This window comes from Gambusia affinis, linkage group LG05, assembly GCF_019740435.1.
Source record: "Gambusia affinis linkage group LG05, SWU_Gaff_1.0, whole genome shotgun sequence".
NCBI lineage: Eukaryota > Metazoa > Chordata > Actinopteri > Cyprinodontiformes > Poeciliidae > Gambusia > Gambusia affinis.
Window position 1 is genome coordinate 28,437,339 of NC_057872.1, and position 19,443 is coordinate 28,456,781.

General features: G+C 41.5%; 1 protein-coding gene across 4 annotated transcripts in view; it reads right to left on the reverse strand.

Annotated features, from left to right (window-relative positions):
- Window positions 1-19,127, reverse strand: part of pou2f2a (POU class 2 homeobox 2a) — a 61,211-nt gene extending 42,084 nt beyond the window's left edge. For all 4 annotated transcript variants that reach the window (XM_044117004.1, XM_044117002.1, XM_044117000.1 and 1 more), the window contains exon 1: window positions 17,798-19,127. In XM_044117004.1, the coding sequence (XP_043972939.1) occupies window positions 17,798-17,897 (100 nt within the window). In that variant the 5' untranslated portion in view covers window positions 17,898-19,127. The remainder of the gene's footprint in view (window positions 1-17,797) is intronic.
- Window positions 19,128-19,443: the final 316 nt, after the last annotated feature.

Consider the following 19,443-nt stretch of genomic DNA (forward strand, 5'->3'; position numbering starts at 1 on the left):
AGCAAAAATTCACGACAACATACCAGCATTTACCTTCCCTGAGTCCGATTCAACCAATGGACCACCTCTGCTCATAAAAGGCAACGAGGAGAGACTCTATCATAGCCACAGCCCGCATTGTCCTCCTCCTCCCCCATATACTGTGACCTCTCATCCACTCCAGTCATTTAGGAAGGGGAGATTTAGAGCGGCATGATGGTAAAAAACAGGCACATGACAGGGAGGCAGAGACGGCCTCGGTGGTCTCTGTTTTAACACATGGAGGAATATTGATGGAAAAACATGGACATGGAAAAAGAGAAGCTGTCATAGTGAAATGGTGGCCGTTAATGTATATACGGGTGCTTTGGAGGTCATTCTGACCAACAAGCAAAAAGCCAGGAGAGTGCACTTAGAAACTAAAGTTAGCAAACAACACGTTCCTTGATCTTTCAGGCATTGCAGTAATGAACAAACATGGCTGTGGCCACAAACCATTCTGACCTTGGAAGGCTCTCTGTGTTACTGTAGCTCTCCCTGTCTTCTCCTACAATTAGTAAATAAAGCATTTTTAACTTTCTACCCATTCATATATTGGTAGAAAAAAGACAAGAAGGTACAAGATGGCCCTGTGCTAATTGCAGTATGGGTTCTAGATGTGTTTCTCAATTTGAATTGGTTTGCTTCATATCTAAGATCCAGGTAAGGCTGAAGGTACCAAACTGTTTTTTTCCCACATGGGATGCATTTAGGAAACGCAATGAATCCCATATAAGAAAGCTTTTGTGATCCAAAATCCACTCCAACCTGAACTGAATCATTGAGCCCAAGAATGATAGTCTGGTAGCTCTGGTTTGATTGAGAAACCAAATTTGCAACATTTGTTACATTTCCAGCTGGTGTAGTTCACTTTCACACTGGACAAATGATCCAAACCTTTTGAAAAACTTGTTCCACTCCTCACCTCTAGTGGCACTGAAGAAAATCACATAAAAACCTCAGAAGAATTTATGAGCTCAACTTCCTTCTTCAAATAATGTCAACAAAAATGTTGTATTGCAGATTTTAGTAGTAGTAGTAGTATTTCTCGTTTTTCTTTGGTATAAGACCACGAGTCATTCCTCTAACTAGCGCTAGACTCATGTTTTGTTTTGGTTGTATTTTCCCAGAATGCCCTGCGCTATTGTTTGCTTCCTGCTTTTGGAGCGGTCTCTGGTCCTCTTTGTATTATGCATCTGAACCTCACCAGAGTTTACTTCAACCAAACCGAGGTTGAACTGAGGAACAAAAGTTTGGTTTTTCTGGTCCTTGTCAAAGTTCAATTGTGCATTCAAAATCCCAAAACGAATCAGACTACTTAGAAAAATAAAATAAGCAAGACTGGTGTGAATGCATCCTTAATTTAAAGATAAACATAACAGAAACACAGAGAAAAAGGCTGAATCAGATGATATTCAGCTTGATCAACCCTGACTGGTGAACTGCTGCTTCAAAACTCAAAAAAACAAATTTTGGGGGATCAGAGAACACAGTGAATGATTTTCAAGATCAGAAGGATTTTCAGAATGAGACCAGAGGGAGCACAGAGATTTAGGAAAGTGCTAAAAAAAACTTGTGAAACATGTCGGGTCTCCATGTACTGTTGGGTCCCATCATGTTGGGACTGCAGCCTGCAGTCCTCTCAGGCTGACACAAAGAAAGAGCTAAATCCTCCACAGATAACAGGAAGCCTTAACAGAGTACGGTAAGGTTGCTCTGTTTGATGCTTTTGAGTTTTTAACCATCATCTGTTATGGAATGTGTCTGAATTTGAACTGTTGCTCAACATTTAGTACAAGAAAGAAACAACATTCTTCATAGAAACCACACAGAGACTTTGGTTTTAGCTGCCATAACCACGCTAATTATTAAAGTCAGAGTCTACTGACAGGTTAAACAATAATATGCAATCATACTGTAGTTATTCACAGTGATTCATTTTCTTTTCCAGTTAATAATTTAAATAATTATTAACTGTGAGGAAGGGAAGGCAAGGAAAATATTTTTGAACTCTGTTTTAATATTGTCTTATGATATATATATTTTAAGAAGAACCTTTACTGATAGGCAAAAATGAAGCCTAAAAAACCTTTAATAAGTATAATCCTATAAATCAGTATTTTGGCACCAAAAAACATGCTTTGCATCATACCAATTCATGCAAAGTGTTCTAGCAGGACACACCTCACACATGCTAAAGGTTTAAACTTAGCATACAACACATATTAGATATGCATGCATAAAGTGTGATCAATATCTTTTGCTGAATAAAAGATGCAGCTGGTTTTTCACTGGGGTCGATTTGAAATGGAGATGCTATGCTAATACAAAAAGGCTTTGGTGAGATTGGCCCTGAACCTTCCACATACCAGCAGTTCACATTTAGACGAGCTCACCTGCACTCTCCATAATGCATGAGCTGACTGCATATATATCATCCTCTGCACAGCTCACTCACACACTCCGACACGCGCGAGAAGGCACGAGCCCCCCGGCAGGTATGCACAAGACGGCCGAGCCGATACGTTGAGACAAGATTGGAAAAAAAAAAATCGACTCTGTTGAAAAGTAATTCAACATGGAAATACTTTATGTCCTATAGATGTGTGTTATGTTTGGTCTAATGGTATAGTTGCTGACCAAACTTTGCTTGCAGAAGCTGCTTTGAAAGCTTTAGTTTTCTCTGAAGCACGTTGGAGACATAGCTGGTTTAAAAACAGATAAAAAAAAAAACCCCGTACTTTGATCAAGCCGTGTGAAACACACAGACAGTGCTTAATCAAAACACTGGTAAGCCATCCTGAACTTCCAGGCTTTTGGCTGCAAGAATCAGGGTCAAGGCTGCTGAACAACTCAGTGTGAGCCAGCCTCAGTGTGTGTGGGGGCTTCTATCAGTTTTTTTTTTTTTGGAGAGGGAGTTTGGTGTTTGTCTGCTAGAAACCGTGTCAGTGATGTTTGTGTGCTGCCAATTAACACACAGACTCAGAGTTAGCTGGAGTGGGAAATGAGGAAAGGGAAGATAAAGTTAAAAAAAAAGAAAAAAGGACAGGAGGTGGAACAATTGATGTTGCCTCAGCATGAAAAACTGTGGTTTGCATTACATTGTTATGGCAGAGGACGATAAATATGCATTCACGGGGGCAGTATGTCTGATTTAGAAGACAAGTGAATTTACTTTGCACTGCTATCTCTTTCTGTCTCTCTGCCCTGGATAGTCTTTAACCTTGGCCTCTGGTGCTTCTGCCTATCGCAATAAAGTCACCCCTCCTCCTCCTTCCCCCCATCCTCCCCTCTTTCCGTCTCTCTCTCTCTCCCTCTCTGTGTCCCCCCGGCACCACTGTTGTCCACTGTTCCACTCATTCATAGTAAACACTATTGATTTTCAGCAGGGAAAATAAAAAAAAAAGAGCCATGAATTTTAATGCCCCTATCTGTCCCCTTCTCCATGCCTCTCCCTTCTCCTCCCTTCACCTCTCCTCCTCCTCCTCCTCCTCCTCCTTCAGCACCAGCACCTCCAAACCGTCTTTCCTGAGGGGAGGATAAAGAGATGGGGATCGTGTGTCCGTGTGTGTGTGTGCTGGATATGTGAGTATAAGGTAGTGGTATGGAGAAGGGGGTTGCATTTCTCATTTCCCAGCTGTGCCTCTCTCACACAACAGCCAGCAACCCCCTGGATCCTCTACCCTTTACACACAAAAAAACACACACACACATACACACACACACCTCTGTTTTTCCTTTTCCTTGTCCCATCCGTTTCTCATTGGTCCCCCTTTTCCTCTTCACACCACTTTCAGCTCTGGGGATCGGAAGACGATGAAAACAGATAGGGGCTGCGACTCAACCAACCGCCGGCATTCACACCACAAGTGATGCAAACAGTCACCTGGGTCAAGGCCATCGACAGGCTCCACAAACATATACATATAAATGCCCTGCTCTCCTCACTTTGCCCTTTTCCAGTTTTAAATCTGCTTACAGTTGTCCATCTGATAGCAGCATTTATCTACCTCCAACACACACACACACTAAAAAAAGCCCCGTCTTCCCACCCATCATCTCCAACCTTTTCTTTTTCCTCCATATCTCCCTCGCCTGGCCTCTCTCTTCTACTCTGTGTATTGATTTTGCTATAAGCGATGTCCCGGTTGCGACAGGTTAGCGCAGACAGACAAAGGCAGACTTCATCAACCAGTGTTAAACACAGGAGCCACGTCCTCAATAATCACTCCATCACACAAAAGACGACAAGAGACAGAAGGAGAGGAAGAGAACCAAGGAGAGGAGGGTGATGATGACGAGCAGTGACGACTGGGGGGGGGATGCGTTTTCAAGGTTGTCTTTTTGTTTTCTGTCATTTGAAGAAAACAGTTTTAAAATCTAAGAAGTAAAACTGTTTTGCAGTACTTCTTTTTTGTAAGAAACACAAGCAGATTTTAGTCCTAATTGTTTTCATTGTTTTTTATCTTTTTGGTATGAATACCGCTTGGCTTAACTATATGTAGTGATGATGACTTAGCTGCAACTATTTCATCTATTTCTAATTAGAAATTTATTATAACTACAAACAAGGCAATAGAAATGCCAAAACAACAACTATAACTTAACTAGCTTGACAGTGTTGTGATATGACTAAGCAATGAAATTGATTTCAAAATGCAAATAAAGCACATGAATCCATAAGACAGATTCATTAATTTCAGTGAGAATTATTTCAAGATTTATTTACGCCTCTGCTATTTGGTTACTTGGCAGTTTACTTGTTTAAGTGAGAAAAACTGAGAAAATAATGCAAATGTGGCAACATATTTGCAGCTTGTGTTCCAATTTAACTGAGTAGTAAAGTTTGCAAGCTCAACTGGTAGTTGGGGTCACAAGTCGTTTCCTTCCTCTGTTATTTTGAGGTCGGAAAGCTGAACAGTTTGTGAGTTTTGCTTTTGGCTGCAATCTCATTACAGGAGTGAGCAGATGTGAACTTTGCTGATCTTTTCAAAACACTCTGAGTCATCTGTCTCCGTGTGTGCCAGTGTGCATATGTATTTGTGTGTGTATACACAGACCGTTTTCATCTCTTCTTAATCTCTCGTTCTTAATTCACAGAGTACATTGAGCCGCCTAATAGGATGTGACTGCTGCAGCGCTAGCCACAGCTAGCCGCTAATGAGACGGACGCCACAGCCGGAGAATCAAAGCGCCTCATCAGCACTTCTAATTACTCTAAACCTCGTTAGCCGGCTAGAAAGCCAACATCTGCTCTCAGAGACCAGCTAAAGCAAAAATGTAACATCAACATGGCCTGACGTAGCGGAGCAGGAAAACAAAGACCGAGCTGGTGCCACAAGCTGGAGTTTCAAAATCAAAATCTGGTTTATTGTTGCATTTGTCTCAGAGTTTTACATGAGAAAAAAGATGACTCCAGCTTTTCAGTGGTAGCAAACACCCACAAATTAGGGCTGGCTGGTCTAATTGCAAAAAGCAATTAGTGGTTAAGATGTGGCATCCACCATGTGATCTTTCAATGAAACACTGGTTCAAATTCAGACTCAGAAATACTTAATTTCTCCCAAAGGGAAATTAAATGTTGTTGTAATGCATTAATTCAAATTCCTAGGTATTATAAATAGTGATGGTCTTTGACAGAAAGGATGTAGCAGTCAGTATTAAAGTGAATTTGAAGAAGCCTCTGACTGAAGACACTCTGTTGCTTTCTGAACATTTGTTGCTCTGAGTCGTGTTGAGCTGAAGTTGATGATGCTAAAACCTCAACAGTTCAAAACTGGATATTGGAAATCAGGAAGTTCAAAGTGTTAATTGTAGAAGCAAAATTATTATTTTTTTTTCACATAAGCTCCTATAAAAGGGCATCAGATTAAATGTTAAATGGGTCTTCAGGGGTTTGTGTGATTTTATCTATTTTTAAAGGTTATTTTCCATATTTATTTTCTCTTATTTATTCATTTTTGTTAAAACTGTTGTTATGACTCAGATCATTAAGCATCTGGCGGTGAGTGGGGAGGATGGGGGTTGGCAGTAGTTATTGTGAGAGGATTTGGGGTTTTTGGGAAACTTTGAGGTGGGAATGTGACGTTTTACAATATCATTTGTGCTGAAATAATAAAAACTATGTTACAAACAAAACCAAAATGACAAAATATAAACACAGGCAAGATATACCAATGGAAACGCATAGAAAAAAAGTTCAAACCTCAGTGCAAAAAACTGAAAAGTGCAAACTCTGGGTGCATTTTGTAAATACTAATAAATTACTATTTAAACTCCATTCAGCATGAACTGTGTTCTCCTTACATGCTGCTGTGGATTTTTCCTGAGCTGTTTTTTTCCACTGTGAGGTCCTGAGGGTGCTAATGCTGCCCATCTCTGAAGCAGCAGGTGTGTGGACAGCAGGTTTCCATGTTGCTCTGTCAGTTTGCCCACTCGCCCCCTCTCTGCCTCTGATCAAAGCGCATCCTTTCAAACTCACCCCCCACTCATATTACCTCCTCCTGCCCCCCAAACTCCTTCTGTTGCTCCTCTCTTCCACCTCCACCGTCCTCCTCCTCCTCTTCGCATCATAATTTGACTGATGATTACACTTGTCACTCATGGCAGCATGTGGCCAATTAGGAGGACGGGGTGAAGGGGAGGGAAGGGACAAGCGGGTTGCAACGTGGGGGAGGGAGATTTTAGGCCCATCACTGCTTCTTCCACTTAGCTGGTCTTTCTAGCTCTAAGCTACAGCGGAAACCAATATTAATTCCTGTTCAATCTTCTGTACAGGACTCAAGAAACAAAGCAGAGAAATACACTTTCCGTCTCTTTCCACAATGCTTTGGCCTTGTCTCACACTCTCTTGGCCACTTCAGCATGTGCCCATGTTCCAAGGTAATCACAGACTCATTTAAAGTCACTTTTGCACACTACCTCTGACTGGTGGTTAAGAGTGCGGCGGCAGACTAGGCTTTTATGGGCCTTAATGTGTCCTAGAGACACTTTGGCAACAAGGCTGCTGTCCCCCACCCCCTCCACTCCCAAGAAGATGTGAGGACAGCGCGAGGGAGAAAGGGCCAGGACACACGAGGCCGACTTAACCAGGCTGAAAACGGGGGGAACGAAACAGGATGAAAGGGAGGGAGAGGGACAAAATGGACAGAACATGGACACGTCAAAAGAGAGGGGACACAGGGGTCACTTAGTCACTCCCCCGGCACCCCTGCTCTGCGCCTCCTCCCTCATCCCCCCTTGTTTTTCTTTTTTTTTTACAAGCAGACAAAGGGATAGAGGGGTGCAACCCTTGTACAGAGGAGGGAGGGGTTTTTGCCTCCCTCTAACATCCTAAGATACCTCCCTTCTTTTCTACGCTGGCTAATATTTCTGGACAACCAGATAATACCACAAGCGTATTAAGATGGTGGGCAAAGTGTAACATTTTCATTTAGAAAGCATCTAGATTTTAAGTTACGGGTTGGTCAAATAAAAATCTGAAATATGTGGCTTGGATATATAAAATAGTGACCAGAATATTCAGATATGAAGATTCTAAAAAGTTATGTTTGCAAACCATGAAAGAAGATGCTTTGATTACCCTGAAAACACTACTGCCACTTTAAAACACAGTGGTGGCAGCATCATGGTGCGGGCATGTGTTTCTTCAGAAGAGACAGAGAAGCTAGTCATTATGTAAACACAAAGCAATCCTGGAAGAAAAACTGTTCTGCCTGGTTAAAAAGGCAAGATTTGAATATTTTTCATTGATTTTCCAAACCGGAGAGGCTCCAAACACGACGAAAACAAATCACAGATATAACAGATTTCACTCATAAATATTTCAGCTGCCAGAAAGAAAATCTCACAAAACCTCTCGATACAAAACGATAGCTCAGAGTAAGTAAACAAGGCCGATGAGGAAGAAGCAAAGGTGATAGTTTATGGATTATTTTTAAAATAGAAACAATAACTCAAAAATAAAAGGTGTTAGTTGAAGAACTTATAGTTTTTTAATAGGTGAGGGTTTAATTATTATCATGTCTTTTGGATTCCCTCCATCTTTCTGTCACTTCACTTTCTGACTGGCTACAGGTCACATTCAAAAGGCCGCGTCCTCGTTTTTCCACTGGGAACAACTCACAGTCCAAAATATCAGACCAAGACAATCCGACATGTTCAATATCCCCGATTTGAGGTCGTAGCGGTCCAGACATCCTTCCGAGCAAACCAGATCACTCCTAAGTCATCACACAGAGCAGGAATATCTCCTAAGATTATCTTAAGAGCCATCACAATAATCGGAGAGACCTTTAGACTGGAGGAAGACGAAAATCGGGCCGAAAATCGGCATAGAAATCAACCAGGCTTTAGAGGTTGAAAAAGACTTGAGGCTAGGACAGAAGTTCACCTTCAAACAGAAAAATGACCCACAAGCCAGAGCTATGCTGCCATGAAACCATATTCATGTGTTAGAATGGCCCAGTCAAAGTCTGAACCCCAACTCCAACAGAGGCAAAACCTGAAACCTAATTGTCACAGAGGCTCAGTTTTCTTCCAGATTTATTTCAGCTATGCACTTTATGTATTGGTCCATCATATTAACTTCTAATAAAACACATTGAAGTTTTATTAGAAGTTAAAGGCCGATGAAGTTTGTCATTGTAAAGTTACACAATTTGAAAATATTAAAGAATGTGAATATTTTTGCAAGGCAACAAATACTGCTACACGAATTAAAACAAACAAATAATTGCTAAAGATTCCCGTTTTTGCAGCTGCAATAAAAAAAAACGGTCTATGCACTTTTTAAATAAAAACAAGAGTAAGAGAAGCTACACAAGGGAGGGAAATGAGAAGCAGAAGAGGTGGTGAAGTACAACAGATTAATTTCGGAACAGAATGCTCCTGCTGAGAGAAGGACAGAGAGCAGGAAGGATAGAGGGGATCAGGAGCGGGGAAAACGCTGAGAAGAACGGAGATTAAACATGCATTCAGCTCTCTCAAAGGGCTGCAGTGCTTTTCTTTTTTTTTTTCTTTTTTTTAGGGGAGGGGAGGTCTCTGCTGCCTGTGGATGTGTGTGAATGTGTATACATTTGCAGTGATGTGACATAGCTTCTGGAAGACACGTTCGCTGCCGGTTTGAAAACCCCAAATGCTGAGCACTCTCATCTGTCTGCACTCTGAAGGACGTGCGATGGAACCCCGGAGGTTAACAGGACCTCTTCATTACCATAAATCTTATCAGCTAAATGAAATGGGCGAGAAGGGGCTCTGATTTAGGCCTCCTGCTCCGCTGGGCTAAAAGGGAGACACCCAATCAAACCCCTGGGTTTTATTGGTCTTTTTTATTATCTAAATGTACTGGCACATGAGCCAGGTGGCAGAGGTGACAGCCCGTAGCAATCAACAACAAAAGAAGACAACGGTCGGTGGAAACACAATTGGTAGTCTGTAAATCAGTCATCTCTGCAGATGTTGCACAATGTGCATGAAAAATATGCATGAAATTTAGCCCTTATTTATGAGTAAGAGGAGGAAAGTAGTACACACAACTCCAATCCAATGTAAAAAAGGGGGAAGAGGAAAATGGATTTAGCTTCAGTTTAGCTTAGCTTAGTTTAGTTCATGTCCACATTTAGCTCCATCAATGCTGCCGCTATTCTTACAGTGATCCACACACGAGTCACATCACTAAAACAGTTTTTAGAAACTAAATAAAAACAAAACAACATGGCATAAATCACATATATATATATATATACACACACACAATTTGGATTAAACACATAATTAACTGTTAGTGCAATATATCCAGCTCACAACCACAAACTTACATTGTCTGCAGAACACTAAAATATTTGTCCTTTAATTTACTATCATTAAATATAACATATGCTGGCATTCCACAACACAGAGCAGAACTGTACATTAGTTCTAACTTTTGGGAAAATGCATTTCTGTTTCATAGCATGCCTAGTAAAGTGAAAATGTGTATTTTGGCTAAATGATACATTTTGAAATGAAATCACAGGTGTTCAGCATGAGTAGTGAGTAGTTTAATCTACCTTTCAGAGAAAGTCATCCCAACATATCACACAGTCCTCTAACACTTGTAGAGAAATGACAACAAAGCACAATACAAGCTGCTCTATTTTGAATAATTTCAGTTTCATATTATGAAACTGAGATTTCAGATTCTTAATGTCCCAGGGAGAACATTAGGAGTGAACTGTGTGGAAATAATGTACTTAATAAGTTAATAAAGTGTTAGAAAGAGTCTAGTTCGATTCATACTGTGACTTCCTGATAGTTTGAGGTTTGTGATTGGCTGCCTGTTGAGACGTCCACTCAATCCCTGATAACAGAGCTTTTACCTCTGACCAAGCATCCAAACGCAGCCGGAGAGAGACGCTCCGAGAGAAAGGGTGAAAGAGAGAGAGAGAGATAAAGAGAGAATGAGAGAGAGATGAGGAATGGGAACAAGAACCAGAGAAAGGAGTATAAATCAATATCTAGAATGGAGTCAGGAGGTTTGTATGTGTTTAGTCCTGCTGATGTGTTGATTAACTGCACTGCACACACTTCACCACATACCACACACTCTTCTTCCATCCTGGTGAGCATGTGTGTGTTCTGCAGCTGATTAAGGTCTCGGGGTGTGATTAAAAGGCCCGCTCATCCAGCTCCTGGTTGTGGCTAACATTGGGCTTTATTTCGCCGGACACACACCGACCAACACCACAAAATGCATCTGCAGCGATTCAGCAAACAAATTCAGAGCTAATCATGCTGTAGATGCAACTCATCGAGGTCGGTGAGTGATATTTTTTTAATGACGTCCAGCTGAGTGAGCTTCAAAGTGTCTTTGTGGAGGTATGGACATTTAAAGCATGGCTGTAAAGGTCACTTTCCCTTCGCACTGCAAACGTCTTCACATCACTTGAACTTTTTCACCCTTTTTCATGTTACAAACACAAAATTTGATGGATTTAATTGGGAGTTTATAGACCACCACATAGTAGTAAATAATGTGTTGAGGGATTAAGGACGCGTTATTTCCAATTTATTTTTTCTAGTAAAGTAAAAATCTGAAAATGTGTTGCTTGTCTCTCTCCACTGCCAAATCAAACCTGACTACGTTTTGCTCTCTTTAAACACCAAATGACTGGATTTCTTTTTTACGCTCTTTACTGCAAAGTTAAGCAAGGTTGGTCAGAATGGCTGAAGATAATTTGCGAACATCAGTTTTAAAGTTTTACCACAAATTTCTAATCTGGACTTTGACTAGACCATTCAGAAACATGAATATCCTCTAAACTGATGTAGCTCCAGCTGTATGTTTAGTGTTGTTGTCCCTTAGAACGGAGACCCTCTACCTATCAAGTTTCACTGCCTCTGGCAGGTTTTCTTCCAGGATTAATCTTTATCATCTTCACATCAACTATTACCAGCTTTCCTGTTCAGGCAGAAAAAGCCTTTACCACATCATCATGCTGCCACCACTGTGTTGTGTAGAAGTAGAGTGAGACCCTCATATGGATCTTTGAAGCAGCAATCCAGAGTTTGATTCCAAACTTTGGGACTTTTGCTGAATTTACTCTCTTCTTTCTTCTTTCTATCTTCAATAAGAGCCACAAAAACCTTTAATGAAAATGTATAACTTCAGACTGGTCACATTCTTTAAATTTACAGTAATGCATTACTTTGAATTGATTTAGCACACAAACTTCAGATAAAATAAACTGAAGTTTGTAGTTGTAATATGACAAAAATGCATATTTTTGTGTATGCATCTTGATCCCTGTGGTTCTTAAGGGAAATTCAACATTACTAATGCTGCTAATGAGCATTAATACCATAATAATGTCAACCACCAAACACACAATTACCCAGAATTTTGTACACATGTATTTACTGCCATTCTGCTGTATGTGCACACCTGTGCAAATCCAATAAGAGGTGAACAGTTAATACGATTAACTGTGCTCCAACACAAATAAGACATCTTAACTAATGGGGTCATTATATACAGTCTCAGACTGAATCTGTGTGGATTAATCCAGAACCAGATAACAGGTTTAACTCCCAGTGAGTATTTTAGGAGCATGAAGTCGCTGTAATTAGAGCAGGTATGATTACATGCTCGTATTGCCATACGCCAATTTTAAAATTAAATCCAATCCTGACTTCCATGGCTAAGTCATTCCACATCAGCTAAACATAAACCACCCCGCCTCTGGCATTCTTTGGGTCTTGTCACATTGTCAAACTAATATAGACCAACTGATAGCCCATTAGCTGCTGAAGCATCCTGACATAAGTGTGCTACATTCAGGACTCCGCGGCTGCCTCATAAACTGCAATCTAATTCTACTACCACAGGGAGAGCAGAGCGGAGCGGAGGGAGTGAGAGGGATTCGGGTTGTGACAGAGAGCAGAGAGTGGGAAAGAAATGGGAAAAGAAGAGGAGAGGGAGGGAGAGAGCCACAGAAGAGGAGAGAGGTAGTTTAATGCAATAAAGCATGTAGTATTGACATCTTTCTTGTGTCTATTGATTCCCCATTATGTTGCTAACAAACCCAGGTTGACATTTTGTCATTTGCAATCATGTTAACACTGCGACTTGCACGCTCCCCCTCCACAAGCCAATCTATACCTGCACACACCAGTTTGCACATGTGTTCATACTTGTGCACATTTATTCCCTCTTCATTAAACACACACACAAAGTAGATGCATGCATGACATCACATCATGTTCCAAGTAAACAAACGAAGGAACAAAAGGCATGAGCAAAAGAAGGAGTTGAAGTGTTGAAGAATGAGATGCACCAATCAACCAACCAGAGATTAGAGTTCATCAGTTTTCACTGATGAGCTCTGATAGGTGGGAAATGGGCAATGCATTTAAACGAAGAGATCAAATCATTTAAAAGGCACTTTTTCAGTTTTGATATAAAAAGGGGGCATTTATTTGCAATTTTGGTCAGTTTGTCTCTTTCATATGTCATGGCCCTAAAAAACAACAGAGAAATCCCAAATCAAGCAAAAATCAGTATCAGTGTGTGAAAGCCTGACTGTTGCCCCTCTTAAATTATGGCAAGTTCATCTTATGCGAGTAGAAATATGACCTGAGTTTGGATGCAAGGTCCCAAAGGAGCCAGAGTTTGGCTTTGGAAAGCCTAGAGAAATATGGCTCAATGAATTTCAAAGTATTAAAAGACTCTGAAGCAAATTTCTGCACAACAAAATGTGGAGCTCAGACTTCTACAGCAAAAATGTGATGAGTGTAAGTGGGAATGTGTTGATTTCATATCAGCATTTATGGCTTTCAGGAAGAACAAAAACCTGAATCAAAAAGAGAAAAAAAAAAGAAAAAAAAACACTCCGGAAAATCCTGATCTATACTGGATTCAGGTCACATTTTTAATTCATCACATAAATGAAAACCTTGGAGGAGCTGCACAGCAAAAATGTCTCTAAATGTCGCTAAAATATAACAAAAAAGAAAGAACAGCATTTTAAATCTGAAATTTGAAACGCATTTGTAAGTGTAAGTGCTTGCATGCGTGAAAGAGAGTCAGTCTTGTAGGAAACAGTGGCTAATGGTGTGTGACAGAGAGTGCATAGTGAAGATGAACTGAATCTATGAGTGTGTGAGGAAAAAGCAGTTTTTGGCCCCATCATATCATATCCCAGCAAGCCCAGCACTGTGCGGGAAACTCACCGGTTTCTCCTCTATGTCCCATTAAACTTTCATACGCCGGTTAATGCTGATGGCTCTACAAACCACTTTACTACATACACACAGGTAGTTCACACAGCGATGCCACTGACCTGTACCTTTCACAGACACGGTGCCATTAAAAATAGAACAAAACCTGGATGGGTTGCAGCAGCTCGCCATCCAGGTGGAAAAAGGTCTAACACGCTTGTTTTATGCTACTGTATGTGATGGCTTGTCTGTTTCATGACGATGTGTGTGGGTGTCTGTTGGCGTGTGTGTGTGAGAGAGAGACCCCACAGGGGTTGTGCATGAGTGCTCGAGGCCTGTTGTAACATAAAAGAGAATGAACACACAGGGGGGCAGAGCAGGGTCAGGTGGGGCTGAGTTTAACACTGCCGCTGTGACCTCTGACCCCGCACAAAGCTCTGACGCAAAGGAGTCAAGTAGCTGCCACCAGTCAAAGAGACAAGTTAACCGAGAGCTCGAGTCAAAAGCCCAACGACTACACGGAAAATCTGCAGGCCTTGCAAAAGTGTTCCCATCCTCCTGAACGTTTTCACACTTTGTGACGTCACAATCACAAACTTTAATGTATTTCACTGAGACTAGATGTGGGAGACAAACACAAGGCAGAGCATCATTTTGCAGTGGAAGGAAAGTGAAGCACAGTTATGTTTTCTGAATAAAAATCAAATATGTGTGGCCTGCATTCATATTTAGCCATTTTGAATCAGCACTTTGTCAAACCCCCTTTTAATGCAGTAAAAGTTTTGGATTTTGTTGCTACCTGCTGGAACTGCAGGTTTTTAAAACTCTTTCTCTTTGCAAAGAGATCACAGAGTGTCTGCAAGCATCAATTTTCCACATCTGAAGTCTTCACAGAACGACTGGATTCCTATTGAGATTATATTACATACTGACTCTGTTTATCAACAAGTTGACTTGTGAAGCCAGCAGGTTTCACTTCTTTAGGTGGTTTCAGAGTAAAAGCAGCTGAATCCATATCCTTGACACATTTTTGAAATATTTTATTAGTAAAAATCACATATATTCCTTCCACTTTTCTACAAATTGTTTTTGGCCGAACACATTAAAGTCTGTGGTAGTAACATGAGAAAGTTGCTAGCAAGAATACATTTACAGAGCAAACGCTATGAAGCATTAAAACTCAGATGTTAAACATCTTTAAAATGTCAGCTAATTTGCTGTTTAGTTGGTTTCAGTATTAATTTGTTGCTTCCATCTTGTTTCCTCGTGTTCCCAGTCCCGTTTCACTCCAGGGTTTGTGAATCGACCCAGCACCCTTGCAGCAACAAATCCTGCATTTTTCAAGAAGGACATTGTGCCGTTCTGCTTTATCTAAACAGAATAAAATCAGCATAGCATTGTGAATCACTGTCATCCCCCTCGTCCAAGGAGCCCAGCTGCCTGCGCAAACTTCCCCACCCGTTTGTCTGCTTATTCAGATGCAAGGCCACGGCCCGGGACGCTGCAACATAATGGCTCATCTGTGGTTTATCCTCACCTCTCCAGTTCAAACTGAGTTTTCCACACCTTCCTCGTTTTTCACTCTGCCATCTGACTCACTTTCACGTGATTCTCTCCTTTCTCTCTACCTCCTTCCACATTTTTATTTTTTATTTTTTGCATCACATTCTGACATTTGCCATTTTTCAACACTTGGAGCGCAAAAACTCCTCCCCGCGGGTCACTTTGCCTCACCCTCCTTCCAACATCAGTCCCTTCTCCTCTTTGTGTATGTCTCTGGAGAAACGGCAGGTAACAGGTCATTCTCATCCCTGCACGCTGTTTTTCTCTCTTTATCTCCATCACTTGTCCTTTGTCTTGGTTGCAGTTGCAGTGAGAGGTCAAACTGTCTGTCTCCAAAATCAAATGAGTCAAAACAGATTTCTAAAAGTGATACTAGGAATTTGGGACGGCTTCGTTTGGTTGTGCCATTACAGAAATAGTTCAATACTTTTTTCCCCACATTAGCTGAGAAAAAAAAAGTTCCTCTTCAGCCTCTGGGTCCAAGTAATCTGGATTTATGGGGGATCGTCTCTATAAAGGGGAAATTTTAATTTTTGGGTTCCCAATACAAAACAAAACAAGAACGTCCCCCTGAAACCAGAATTGTAATTGGTGAAGCTGGAAGTTGCCAAGAAGCCCCACATTCAGCATCCAAGATGGCTGCCATGCATAAAAATATCCTAAAAGTTGCATCTATATAATATATAATTTATATTTACTATATGTACTGTAACACATATATTTGTGAAAAATGTAATTTAGTGTTTGAATGCATGAAATGGAAAGAATTGTCATTCATTTCTAAAACAATTATGAGCAGCAAGGATGCACATAACAACACATATGTGGCCCCCTACATTATACTTAATGAAAGTGTGGAATAGCACATTGAAGGTAAAATAACAGTCTTTTAGCAGAACCTCACTTCCAAAATTTTGAACAGTACCTTTCAAATCTAATTTAATTCAGTGCACAAAGGTAACATTTGTCTTAATAATTGAGAAAACCACTTAAGAGTTTTCAAAAAGTGAAGTTTGAGATTGATGACACACAGGAATATATTTCTGGCTTTTCTTGTTGTTTAGATGGTTACATTTTACAACTAATGGCAATCACAGATTAATTGTCCAGCTTTTTCTACAACACCTTTTTCCTTCCACTTAACTTTCTATGAACATGCTAGGATACAGCGTGAACGTTTAGCTTTTTTTTTTTCTTTTAGCAGCAGCATTTTGTGGAGTACTCTCCTTGTGGAGAGGTGCCATTTTCTGTAAACCAAACTCACTGAAATGATTACAACACACTGTAGTCAAGTTTTGTAACTTTAGTTTCACTGATAGTATAATTTAAGGTTTATGCAACTGTATAAAACTTTTGTATTTGTGCAACTATGCAGGTTCAAAGTTTGCTTATACCTCAGTCCATCTTTACAAGCTATGGAGATCTACTATTACAACACTTTCCTGAACTATTTTGCTTGTTATTCGTCCACAAACGAGACAGAAGAAGGAAACTGTTGCATGCCCAGAAATCAGACAAGCCTGGACTGCGCTCAGAGTCCTCTGACAGCAACACTTATATACTGAGGCTGGTCTGGATGCTCCCAACATTCGTCCCTTTTCTTCCACATGAGCGCAGATAAAACACAGACGGCGCCACTGCTTTATCCCCCCCTCTCCTCCTCATCTTCCTCTCCTCTTCCTCTCTGACTCCACACTCCCTCCGCTCCCAACCGCGCAGCAGCCAAGCCATGGGACTGAAAGAGACGCAGTCACTCCAAGTGGAGATTTTTGCCAAGATGGGAGCGTTCATGCGCCTCAATAAACAATAATAAATACTACTATGTGGATCCCCTGCAGATTACGTTTGTGAATGAAGCTCATGCACACAATTTAAAAAAAAATAAATGAAGGAATAAAAGGGTGTAATTCTCTTCTCCTTCAGCATGGTTGCACTTGTCCGTACACCTTGCTCTCTCCTTCTGTCTCCCCCTCTCACTTCTTCCACCGGCCCCGGAATCGATCTCCGCAGGATCGATAAGTTGGCATGAATATTCCCTGCCTGCCGAGAGTCTAGTTGGGGAGAGACGGAGGCTGAAGCTCAGGCGCAGGCAGCGGAGGAGAGGGGAAGGACGGGGAGCGAAGGCTGGAGAGCGAAATACCCGGAGAAAGGAGCACAGAGGCGGAGAGGAAATAAAACATCACACGCAGGGGGTGGATGGAGTAACGGCGCATCGGACTGGACAGCAAATACGAGGATATATATCTATATATATTTTTTTTATCTTAATGCACGGATAAATTAATTCCGACTCAAACAAAAGGTGCACAGGAATCTGGTTAAAAAAAACGAGGAGACCGGGGGAAGTGAGTGTGTAAAGTGGGTGTGTGTGCGCCGACAGCTCTTCCAGCTCTGCAAGCGCATCGGGGCGGGTCTGCAAGGCTGGCCGACATGGAGGAGGTGTAGCACAAGGAGGATAAGGAGGGAAGATAAAACAATACAGTAAAAATAAATACAAATTTAAAAAAAAATGTCTTACCGGAGTTGGAGCGAAGAGCCAAAGGGGACTTGAGACGCCAGGCGCTGAGGTCAGGGGCAGTTCTCTGAAAGACGAACGGCACCGGCAAGGGAACAAACATGATCTTCTTCTTCCTCCTACTTCTCGTTTGGATGCAAATAATCTGACACAAGCTGGGTGACAAGCTCGGTCCTCCTTTGATGCTTCTGGCTCTTCTCTGGCAGACAGCTTTGGGGGAATATTTGGTTTGTAGAGCTCACAACATTCGCAGTTAGATGTGTGCACATGTAGCCTCGGCTGCACACTTTTTTTATGTACACGTGTGATGCATTAGAGTTTTGGTGTAGCCTAAATGTGCATAGAGCATTTATATATATAGATATATATATTTATATAGACGTAGGGTGGTCCCTTGAGTAACTAACACGCAGACGGGGAAGAGAGGAGCACGACTTCTGCAGCTACGTGAAAAGTTCCCTTAGAATTAAAGCTGATGCACCTGCGCCTTTCTTCTACTACCTTTGCTCTGTTAAAGCTTTCTCCTTGAGTAAACATAGAGGCCCCCGGAGCTTATTTTATTCTCTCACTCCTCAGCAGTTCCTGTAGGTGTGAAGAAGGCATGAGAACAGTCGCTGAGCCTATTCATGTGGCGTCGCCGCTTTGGTATTCGCTTTCGCAGCTTAGAACAACACCATCGGAGATAACACAAAGACAGGACAAGAAAAGACACGCAGAGTGGTTAAGATGTATGCATTTTGCGGGGCTATTATATATGTATTTGGTCTTTAGCTGCTCCTTAGTCGTCTACATTCATCTAATACGCGCAAACGCGCCGGATCGCGCATCCAACACAGCTCGGTTTAAGCGGGTTTTTTTTTTTTTAAATCTAATAATAAATAGGTATAAACAAATGCTAAATAAAAGGGGGCACAAACAAACAAGAGTCAGAGAACACAGCAGCGAGCGCGCATGGCACTGACGCTCCTCCTCCTTCGCTCTCTGTCACAAGGCAGTAATTAAAACGCAATCAATCGATAGATAAATAAATAAATAAATAAACATCTAAAATAAATACTTAAAACGGAAATCCCCACGAACAGAAAATAAACAAATAATTAAATAAAACCACAAGACGGCGTTGCTATTCTAGAATCCGACCATGGTGCCGCGTCTTATCGGAACACTTGCCTATATCTCCGTCCATCCGCCTGTGTGTCTTTGTTTTTTTTCTTTTTTTGTTTTTTGTTTGTTTTTTGTCTTTCTCTCTTTTTTGATTTTTGTCTGTCTCTTTTTGTCCACCCTCCCGTTATAATTTGGGAACCCCCAGATAGCTCACTCGACCCGGCTCCCTTCCAGGATTGTAGCGATCTGCCACCAGGCTGGCCGCAACATTGAGGCGAGAGAGGAGCCGCTACTACTCACACATCACCACCCCCAACCTCCGCACCTCCCCTCCTCCCTCCTCCCTCCTTCAATCCCTCCCTCCTGCTGCCTCCTACACCCGCCTAAGCACCTCACCACCGCCCCTCCTTTCCCACCTCTCTCTCGTTTTCACTACCGCTGCAAAAGGTATCCTGTATTGATTTTTTTTTTGCACCGCCACCATCACCCCCCTCCACCAACACCACCTCCTCTTAATAATACCGACTATAATGATGCCAGCGTTG